Source organism: Sarcophilus harrisii, chromosome 3 (assembly GCF_902635505.1).
Source record: "Sarcophilus harrisii chromosome 3, mSarHar1.11, whole genome shotgun sequence".
Taxonomy (NCBI): Eukaryota; Metazoa; Chordata; class Mammalia; order Dasyuromorphia; family Dasyuridae; genus Sarcophilus; species Sarcophilus harrisii.
The window spans coordinates 76524816-76536277 of record NC_045428.1 but is presented as its reverse complement, the minus strand read 5'-3'; the positions used below and the strand labels follow the sequence as shown (position 1 = coordinate 76536277).

Genomic DNA, 11462 nt, shown 5'->3' with positions numbered 1-11462 from the left:
GAGGTGTAGAATAAGTTTATCTGAGGTGAGGGGAGGGAAGGGGTCGGGAGAACAAAAAAATGTTTAAAGATAGGTAATCGGACTTTGAATGATATCCTTGGTCTAAGGCATCCATCCGTGTTCAGGTAGGGCTTGAACTACACGAGCTGTGAGGTCCCTTCTAACTCCGAGATTCTCCGATACACTGGGAGTGGGTAGGCGGGGGAGATGGGGAGGGAGGACTTCTCCCTAGAGCTTTGACGTAAACTTAAGAGGCCCCGCTCCCTCTCACTTAAGTAGAGCCGTCAGGAAGCGCGAACGGGAAGACCAAGAAGTGTCACCTCAGCTGGGAGCATCTCAGAGATTTCCGATTGTCGCGCAGAAGGGAACTCCTAGAGGGCAAAGGAGGTAAGTGGATGAGCCACGCTTTCCCTGTCATGTGCAATACCTGCAGAGTAGGGGCAGCCTTCACTCTTCTTAGACTGGACTGTCTCTAGGTTCGGGAGAGAGGAAAGCTGGCAAGTTCTGCGGTTTATGAGATGCGAAGTACAGAACAACGTGTGCTTTAGCCGGTGTACTCCTAGTTGCACGCTATGTTGGAACTTAGGAATTGTCAGCGGTCCAGAAAGCAGATTTCTTTCTTGGAGAAGGGTGGAGGGATTATCGGAGGAGAAGGGAAAGAGAAACCAGCGGACTTCAGGGAAAGGGCAAATGTTTTTTTGGAAGAGCATAGTGAGGGAGCTTTATCAACTTCAGAACTCTGGACAGAGGCACATGTCTTCTGTCCAATTTATTTTGAACAGAAAACTTGTGCGCCCCCCGCCCCCCCAAGAGAAATAGGATTTTCTAACCTTTCAGCCATCTCGAAACTTTTAAATCATGCAACAAGAATTTAATTGGGGCAGAAAAATGAACAGAAATTAATTCAGGGTTCCACTGAACGGGGGAGAAGGCAGTCAGGCAGATTTGTTAAGCAGCATAAGGTAAAACACCGGGAAAAACCAGGTAATGTCTTAACAAATCAGAAACTTGAAGGACAGCTCAGAGAGCACTTTTATCTTTCACTTATCAGTTCTAAGTAAGCATACGGAAATGCTTGTGCTATTATGTCTTATTATTTCCCACTCCCATGCAGAAAAGACTCCACCTTATGGCTAATGAGTAGATCAGCACGGTGATCGAATATTAGAATTTACATGTGATTTTTCATTTTTGTCGGACTTAGCTTTTTGTCCAAATGGCATGGTCACAACTTTTATTATATTTACTGCTTTTAATACTGGTTGACATAAATTAAAATGTAGCTGAAAGCAATGTAGCACAGAAAGACAGGGATCCTTCTTTATTTTTTGCTTTCGGTTGAACTTGAAACATTCAATCATATGTTTTCTCTTTTCTATGCTCACAAAGTTTTTTTAGATAGCTTTCTAGGAAGAAAGAAAACTTTTCAGTTCTCACTTTGTGATGTTGCTGTCTGAAGAGGAAACTATTTCAAAATATTATATCACTTCTTTGGGGTTTTCCCCCCATCAGGCATCAGAATGATTGATTGTTAAAAGGTGGAAATAAATAGCATTTCTTGACATCTAAAATGAAATTTATAGCAAACATGTAGTTTGAAGTAAAGAAGTCCACAACTTTATGAAAGTTGTATCAGAGTTGCAAAACATTTTTTCTGTGTTATAGGACTTTTATTAGTTCAACTACCATATGTTTGAAGTATTTTCTTCTCTCTGATTTCTAATTGCTATCTTTTTATTTTCTTTAGAACCTATTAGAAAGCAAGTACCTTGATATTCTCAGAAAATCCCCATTCCTCTCCCTCAATACCACACACATACCAGATCTTAGACATATTGGCATAAGATACTATATTGTTTCATTCATATCCAGGATAATTTATTAAAATGATGAACTGCACAATATTCAAACATTTAATAGGAGAAAAACAACGTCAAGGCAGGACAAAATGGTATGAGGCAGAAGAGAATTGCTGTAAAATAGATTTGAAATTTTCCTGTGATTGGTATTAATATTCTTATTTTCAATTCTTTAGTGACCACCAGAATAACCAAAAATAAGTACTTTGAAATGAAAAGATAACAATGCCTTTATTGCCTAATTCAGTGTTCTCTTTTCAGTTCTTGTGCTTCTTGACCTTTCTGTTAAATTTGACATGACTGACTATGCTCTCCTTGATATTATCTCTTTCTTTAGAGCTCTTCTGGATCTTATTCTATAAGTCTAATGAATCTTTGATAATTTCCATCATGTATACCTTTTTCTTTTTCTATTCTTCCAAAGACTCTGTCCTTGGCACCAATACCTAAATCTACACTATTTTCTTTTGTCCTTCCAACTATTCCTGTGGACCTTATTATGATCTCTCTGCAAGATACAGACATATGTATAGATCTGATGTTTTTTCTTCAGCTGTAATACCACAGTTACATATGATGATTGGAAAATATTTAAACATTTCTTGATTATTCTGTCTGGCAAATCTCTCTGGCACTGAAGAACCTAGTGTCACCTCCATAACTGATGAATCATTATATAAAACCTTATTTGAAAAATAGGGATGAGCAGAGATGTGATTAATAATTTTGGGGGAAAACTTCAGTTGATCTGTGGGTAGTGATGGTGATGGTGGCAATGTAAAGGACAGTCTGTCCTAGTACCACTTGTGGGAGATGAAGCATCTTGTTCTCTAGATATTATAGCTTGAGCCACTTTGATACATTTACCATGCCTGACACATCAGTCCTGAGGAGAAGAAATATGGGGAAGTAGAAGGGACCAGAAGAAGGGTACCATAGTGATTGTACCATTAGGGGATGATCCAAAACAGGTCCAAGAGGGCATGGGAGGAAAGTACTTCATTTGTGTTGGCATACTGGGGAAAATTCTCCCTTTCTCGTCCTATTTATGGTTCTATTTTCTGGCTCCTACATCTTGTTTTCATATCACTTATCCTGGAAATGAGAAATTTGCTGGCAGGACATCAGTTTCCTCATTTTAGCTATCCTAATATGGTTCTCTTTTCTCCCAAGGCAAGGAATTTATACTCTTCCTTTCTGTGCTATTTCAGTATCATGGCAGATTTTGGGAACCCAAGAAAGATTCATTGCACCATGAGACTCACCTGTACCCTACTCATTATGGGACTGTGCTGTGTATCACCTTTCTTCTGTCAAAGCCAAATAGATCTCCTGGCTCTGAACCAAGCAGATCCTCAATGCTGGGAATCCTCTTCAATGCACCTTTTGAAGATGAGGAAGCCACCCATTTCTAACACTGTAGAAGGATTTTGGGACTTTATGATCCACCTGAAATCATCTGGGAACTCGCAGCATTGGGCCCTCTTTTGGGACCTGGCTCAACTCTTCTGGGATATCTATATAGACTGTGTGCTCTCCAGGAACCATGGCCTAGGAAAGAGACAGCTGGCTGGAGATAAAGAGAAACTATCCACAACCAATTTACAGCACACAGGAAGTAAGCCTTTTGCTTTTTATTTCTGTTAACTCAAAAAGGATATGTGTGTATGGAAGCACAAATGGAAATAAAGAGTGCAGAAGTTTTATTTGTTATTCATAATTTGTGCAAAGGTGTACCTGAGGCACTCCTGTGCAATTGCAGGGAGTTAATTTTTAGCGATTGCCTCCATCATTCTCAAAAGTAAGAACCAGATAAAATCATTTAGTATGAGAATAAAAGTTATAGGAAGGCACGATTCACCAAAGGACATTAACAATTCTGAGTTCCAAAGCAAAAGTTTTAGAAAGTTCCTTCTCAACTGTGGTTAAAACAGAAAATCAAAAAGATCTTCAATTCATTGCCAGTGGGCACCTGGTAAGCAAAGTGGATAGAGCATGGATAAGTGACAGACAGAGCCAGGAAGACAAGATTGGAGTTTTGTACTAGACAGAACTTTACTAGCAGTATGACCTTAGGTAACCACCTCTCTCTCTTAACCTTAATTTTTTTTTCATATGAAAATGACTCTCTTGTTGTTCAGAAGAATATACTAATAGTTATCTGACTTAGCTTTCAAATTTCAAGGTAAGCCATCAAGGATAGCAATCTTTCTTCTTCACCACTTGTTTTTCAATTTCTTAATTCCTGGACCTGGCTCAGTTCTTCTGGGACATCTATGTCAATTGTGCACTGTAAGACAAACAATTGCTGGGTCAGCCAGTGAATTTTTGATCATCGTTCTTTACAGCATCCATATTCTCTCTTTTTAGATTTTTTTCTCTTTTAATTAAAACTTTTTATTTTCAAAACATATGCATAGACAATTCTTCAACATTAGCCTTTGCAAAATCTTGTGTTCCAATTTCCTCCCCTTCCCCCACCCCCTCTATTAGATGGCAAGTAGTTCAATATATTTTAAACCATGTTCTTCTTTAACAAAAATTTCAAGATTTGCTCCAGCCTCTGAAGCTACTTCACTCTCTATCATTCATTGATACAAGGGGTGAACACAAGCTCTGAATAGAGACACTAGCCAAATCTGGAATGTGAACATAAAATTTTTGTTCAATTGTTTTAATATTTGGTGTAAATTGTTTTGTATGAAATCAGAAAGCAATTATTCTATCTGTTCAGTATTAAAAGGTTCTGGGTGAAGAAGCTATTAAACGAAATACTTAAAGGAAAAGGAGACTTTTCAACCTAAAATTCTAATTAAGTCTTTTAGGAGGCTGCCCAATTGGACACTGGAGGCATCATCCTATATTCTGAAAGTTGTCAGTTGGTATGCCTTTGAGAGCAAAGAATATTACAATAGGGATAAAGATAAAGGAAGTGGTTGTCTTCATCTAAGGGAATATACCTCCTCTAAGGGAATATCATTTTCAAGAAATGGAACCTTAAGTTAAATGTATAAGAAATACAGGTGTGCTTTGTTTTATGATATAAGTAGTTAATATTTTTGAAACTATGTGATCATCATATTTTGATGAATTCAGTATTTTACATAGTATGTTTTTTGGTAAGTATATAGAATCTTTAAATAATCAATCTTTAATTTGCTTTGTAAAACTAAATTTTAATAATTTTCCTAAATTTGAACTTTTTATTTTTTATAAACATTAAAAATAAAAATTAACTGATGTAACTTCCAACAAGTTAATTTACTTTTTTAGGTCTCAGTTCTCACATCTAGAAATGAAGACTTTGAACTAAGTCTGAACTATAAATTGACACTGTGAAAAATAAAGAAATCTGTCAGACATAGGGATGGTGTTTCAGTGTAGACAAATGCAAAACAACCAGTTTAAATCATGAAATAAAAATTGTTTTCTCTCAGCAAGGCTAACTGAGTAGCTGAGTATCTAAACTTTTTCTGTTATTTTTTGTTTCAACGGTGATTGAGATTGAAAATAAAATAATTTAGAAAAAGTTTAAATACATTCATAGTGACAATGAGAAACTATAATATTTTGAGGTCTATCCCTAATCTCTGAGAATTAATATCGAGAATAATCAGACCACTTAAAAAAAGTATGTCTGAGCTACCTTCAGTATAGTAAACTGGATGAATAAACATTTGAATATATTTGCAAATAGCTGATACAGCTTTCATTGGTGAGAGTCAGTATAACTTGCATAGCTTTGAATTTGATGTCATTTTTGTCTGTTTTGTTGTTTGATTGTTTCAGTCGTGTCTGATTCTTCATGAATCCAGTTGTGTTTTCTTGGCAAAGTTGTTGAACTTGTTTGCCAGATTAGAAACAGGCAAAGTGATTTACCTAAGATAACACAGTAGTAACTGTCTTAAATTCAAATTTGAACTCAAGATGAATCTATCTGACTCCAAGTCTAGTGCTCTATTCTACTGTACTACCTGGCTGCCTCCAGCAGCTACATTTTCTTATAAACCCTTTATGGAGAATTGATTCAACACACTGGAGATCTTCTGGTTTTCCTTTTTTGCTGTCTTGTTTTTAGTATCTCTTAGCTATTAATGTATAATGTAGACTAAACATCTGTCCTCTCTCATTCTTTTTTTCCCTCTTTGTCTCAAAATCTCTTCCCTGAGTGGGGGCTTCTCATCCTTGTGGATGACAGTTTCCCCAAGAACTCTAATGTCCCTTATTGTTAATTCATGATTAGATCATCTCCTCTTTTGATAGGTGTCCATGATAATGTCTTTTATACCACTTCTGATATGATATATTTTTTATGAAGTTGTACAACAAAGCCATGCCATTTTTACATTCTAGAAAAACAGAGGGTTTTTGCTTTTTCTTCTTTATAAGAAAATATATTCAATCACTAAAAATGTGTCTAGTTGCTCTAAACATCAGTGGCAAATGGACTGAAACTAATAGGCCAAAGCCTATTGAAACCAATAGCACAAAGAAATACTTCAGATACTTTCAATGGAGATGGGAGGGAGAAGTATATATAGGGAAATTATTCTAATATGAAAGAGACATAAATAAAAGTTAATTTAAAAATATTGAGCATTATAGCAAATGTGTTTCAGAAATAGAAAAAAAATCTAAGTTTCAATGATTTAGAGAGAAGTTTATTTTGATTTACTGATTTGGGATAAATGACTACAGTAGATATGATTGCACAAAGATAGTTATGTGTATAAACCTATACTACATATGCATAGTGATTACAGATATAGTTTAGCAAACTTCCTATTGCATAACAATTTACCCTAGTATTAGTCTCCAAACAATTTTATGATCTATTATTTATTTCCTTTTTTGGTTTCAGGTACATATTCTCAGTTGCTAAGAGCCCCACTCCTGAAGAAGAAAGAGTTGATTGAAGATCTGATGAGCATCCATAAGCATAAGAGTGGGTCTAGATTAATTTGAAGAGTTACCAGTGACCTACGAATAAAGAGAAAATAAATCAAATTTCAGACTTAAATCTAGTGTAATTTTTAAAATACATTATATATATGTATATGTTTATATAAATACATATGTATACACACACATATATACACATATATACATACACATATACACCTTTTTCTTGACTTTTGTTCATTTCTTTGTAAGAAGATAATTTCCATATTAAATCACATTCTTCTCACACATTAGAGTAGCTGGAAGTTAAAATTTTAGAAGTTTCTTTAATTACTGAACATGTCACTAGAATTATAGTATCTGGAGTAAGGAGAGGACTAGGAAATCTAATCCAGCATTCTCATTAGACAGGTGAGGAAACCAAGGCCCAATGACTTGATCAACTTTAACAGGATTTGAATTTAGGTCTTTTGAATCTTCCTTCCTTCTTTCTTTCTTTTTCTTCCTTCCTTCCTCCTTCCCTTCTTCTTTTCCTCCCTCTCTCCCTCCTTCCCTTCTTCCTTCTCTCCCTCTTTCCCTTCCTCCCTTTCTCCCTCATTCCGTTGTCCCTCCCTTTCTCCCTCGCTCCTTTCTCCCATCTTTCCCCCTCCCTCCTCCTTCCCTCCTTCCCCCTCTCCTTCCTTCCTCCCTTCCTCCCTTCCTCCCTCTTTCTCTCTCTTTTTCTTTCTTTCTTTCTTTTTTGTTTTCATATTAACTTTATTTTCATCTATATCTGCATCTAGAAAACTTTCAAAAAAAATGTACAGGGAAAACATAAAAACTTTTTAAAAAAAGTAAATCAGCAAAACTAACCAATACAGCAAACAAGCATGATAGTATATGTAGTATTCCTCATATCCCCAGACTGTAAAATAAGAAAGCAAAAGTATTGTAATATGTCTTTTTCTGAAGCTACACTTGATCATTATGAAACATATGTTTGTCCTTTTAATTTATATTATATTAGTCATTATGTATACTGTCTTCCCATGGTTGCTTACTTTATTCTGCATCTGTTCATATGCCTGCCATACTTTTCTAAATTTGTTTTATTCATTGCTTTTTTATTGAAGTTTTTTATTTTCAAAACATATGTGAGAATGATTTTTCAACATTGACCGTTGATAAACCTTGTGTTCCAATTTCCCCCTTCTCCCTACTCTCTCCCATGAGTCAGTCCCTTTCAAAACTACAAACTTGCTTCCATGCTATAGAAGAGTTTGCAAATAATGGAGTATACATAATGAAAAACTTTTGATCTAAATGATTAAGCTCTTCTTCCAAAGGCAGAAAGGAGATACAGATTGGGAGAATCTGATTCATTGTATTCTTTTCTTACTTTCATTTTTAAAAATAAGAATTCCCATGAATTTAGTTTCTTCTCTAAACTGTATGACTTTCAAACTATTATGTATGCACTGACTTACAGGGACTATGTGGCAGTATAGAGAAATTACTGAAGATAGATTGGGAACTCTGACACATTGAGTGAAAAAAAATTTTTGTTCATGGAATATAACAGGAAAACCAGGTCAACACAGTATTTATTTGTCTATTTACAAATCTAAAAGCTATGATCTTATGAATCATCTGTATAGAGATGGTAGTTGAATTGGGAATGAATGACATTCCTAAAGGAGAGAACGTAGAGAGAGAAAAGATGAAAGCCGGATCAACTCTTAGGGTAAAATTAATATTAAAAGGACAGGAAGAAGATAAGGAAGATAAGGATGCATCAAAATAGACCAAGAGGGAGCAGTTAGGTAGGAGTAGAATCAGAATAATACATGCTCTTTGAAGTCAAAGCATACAAATATATGTAATAAGAGGAAGAGCCCAACTATATTAAAGCAGCAGTGAAGTCAAAGAGAATGAGATGTAAAGGAAAAAAACCCACTGAATTTGGTGATTAGGTTGTAATTGGTAGATTTTGACATAACAATTTCAGCAGGACAGAAACCAAATTGCAAGAAGCTCCGAGAAAACAGATATTAGTTAAAAGAAAAGCTTCATAAAAAAATTTAGCCATGAAAGGGGAGGTAAAAGATGAGTTTTAGTTGAATAGGTGAGAGAAGACAAGGGAAGCTTATAGTGTAGTGATTTGAATGTTTCTAGTTATGGGAGAAGGAGCCATTAAAGAAGTAGCTGTTGAAAATGTTTGAAAGATGATGCCTACTGAAGTAAGGTTCTGAAGGAGGTAGATGATAGCATAACAGATTTTCAGGTTAGTGGATTCATTACAAATCTCAAATTTGGCATGGAGATAGGACAGAATTTTTTTTAAGGTCTCTTTAGCTTTATTTTTTAAAAGTGTTTTATTTTCAAAACATATGCATAGATAATTTTCAACATCCACCCTTGCAAAACTTTGTTTTCCATTTTTTTCTCTCCCTTCTCCCCACCCTCCTCCCAAAAATGTGCAATTCTTCTATATATATTTCCATAATTATCATGCTGCACAGAAAAATCAGATTAAAAAGTGAAAAAAATGAGAAAGAAAACAAAATGCAAGCATACAACAAAAAGGTGAAAATACTATATTGTGATCTATACTCAGTCCCTATAGTCCTCTCTCTGGGTGCAGATGGCTCTCTTCATCACAAGACCATTAAAACTGGCCTGAATCATCTTGTTGAAAAGAGCCATGGAGGACAGAATTCTTAGTCTTCAATAGCTTCTTGATGCCTTTCTCTCCTGAAATAGAGCAATTGGTAAGTCTTCTCAATTTTCTAATAAATTTGTCTTTCAGAAAGTTGAAGAAACAAGGAGTAATGATTTTATAGCCATAGCCAACCAACAGAAAAGAGTTGGTTAAGGGAGAGATAGCAGTTGGGATGCTAAGTTTTAGGAATACATAGTTGTCCTGTTTTGCTGGCCTATAGATTTTCTAAAGAGCAAGAGTTTGAATTATGGCTAGAAAAGTAGGTTGGAGTAAAAGTGTGGACAGCTAGAAATGGCAGTCCAAGGAGCTTGCATTCTATTTATGACAATAAGAAACCAGTTGAATGAGGCAGTGATATGGCATAAGGATGCTTATTTTGACAGTTTTGTTTAGAATATTTATGCGACAATAGAGACTGGAAGTAGAAAGAACAACAATTAGAAGGCTAATTCCACTGTTGAACTTGTGAACTAGGGTACTAGTTATATAAATGAATGAATGTAAAAGCTTTTTTGAAGGTAGAGTTAGTAATGGATTGCATATTAGAGAAGGGAGAGAGAAAGAGTCAGAGGAGACTGAAATTATAAACTTAAATAACCAGAATGTTGTTGATACCTTCAAAAGAAATAGAAAAAATTTGTTTCAATGGTAGAAGATAATGAATTCTACTTTGGACATATTGAGTTTTAGATGCCAATGGCACATCCATATGGATATGTTCTCAGTTGGCCATTGGCAATGTAGGACTGAATTCAGGAAGTAAATTGATTGGACGAGAAAGATTCAAGTGTCCTACTTTTTTTTTGGTGATTCACTGAAGTTATTGGAACAGACACTAAGAGAAAAAGTATAAAGAGAAAAGAGTTCAGGAAAGAATCTTCAAGGATATATATGGTTGGCAGGCAGGAAAATGGTGATAATTCAGCAAGGAAGCCTAAGGAAGAGTGGTCAGACAGGTGAATTAACATGAGAAAAATATTCCCGAAGTCAAAAAAAGAAAAAACATTGATTGATTCTGTCGAAAACAGCAGAAAGGTCTAATTGGATGACCTAAAAGAGATGATTGCATGTAGAACTTAAAAGATAGTTATTCTTAGAGAAAGCACCTTTAGTGAGTTAGGTTAGGAGCCAAATTGTCAAAGTTAAGAAGTAAATGGGTGCTGCAATATAGTCATATAGATAAACAATGTAATGATTGAATAAACAATATAGCAAATAAATAAATAGATAAATACTTAAAGAAGGGCTAGAATTTTCTTTTAAGTATGGCTGGGAAGATGGTGGACCTTGATAAGAAGATAAGATTATGTAATTATTTTGTTTGCTTTTTCTACCAAAGAGTGATTTTTAGAATGAGAAAAGGTAAAATAATACTACTGACATGGAATTGAAACCCCAAATAAGTAAGGAGATGGTAAGATGGTAATTCTCAATTTCAAGGTACATACCACATCCAAGGAGGATGTGATTGATTAACTACTATTAGTTCTTTCTTGATCAATAATGGTGTGTGGGAGAAATGTCACTGGCAAATGTTATCCTGATTTTTAGAAAGAGGAAGAACTATACACCAGGGAGTATAACATTGATTCTTGGTAAAAGTTTATACTGCATCATTAAAGGAAGACTTTTGAGCACTTAGGAAAATGGGGATCATTATGAAAAAGAATAAATTCATCCATAACAAAAGTCATATTATACTAATTTAATTTAATTTTCTTTTTTATGGGTTTATCAGATTTTACTATGGATATAGTAGACATCTTTCAGCAAGCAAAGTGTATCATCTTTGTAGACAAGACAGAAATATAAATAACATCAGTTCAGAGGTCATTGACTCTTTGGTCAAAAGACACTTCACAAATTCCCTTCTTCTTGAGAGATCAGATGTAGGGAAATGATCTCTAGGCTTTAGAGTCAGGAGATCTGAATCTGATCCAAAGTAGCTTTTATTTTCTATTTATGGATTCATTGATAGATACTGCTGTCAATCAAAAAAC

General features: G+C 35.0%; 1 protein-coding gene across 1 annotated transcript; it reads left to right on the top strand.

Annotated features, from left to right (window-relative positions):
- The first annotated feature begins 3074 nt into the window (after nt 1–3074).
- On the top strand, nt 3075–6856 carry FAM237A (family with sequence similarity 237 member A). Its single transcript, XM_031963700.1, has 2 exons — nt 3075–3477; nt 6721–6856. Exons 1-2 carry the CDS (start codon nt 3075–3077, stop codon nt 6822–6824), a joined length of 507 nt encoding a protein of 168 aa, XP_031819560.1. The 3' UTR covers nt 6825–6856.
- The last annotated feature ends 4606 nt before the right edge of the window (nt 6857–11462 follow it).

Excerpts from the sequence above, each read along its gene's own strand:
- FAM237A (XM_031963700.1), top strand. The coding sequence starts at position 3,075 with ATGGCAGATTTTGGGAACCCAAGAAAGATTCATTGCACCATGAGACTC. Across the intron at positions 3,478-6,720 it reads CAATTTACAGCACACAGGAA|GTACATATTCTCAGTTGCTA; the intron begins GTAAGCCTTTTG and ends TTTTGGTTTCAG.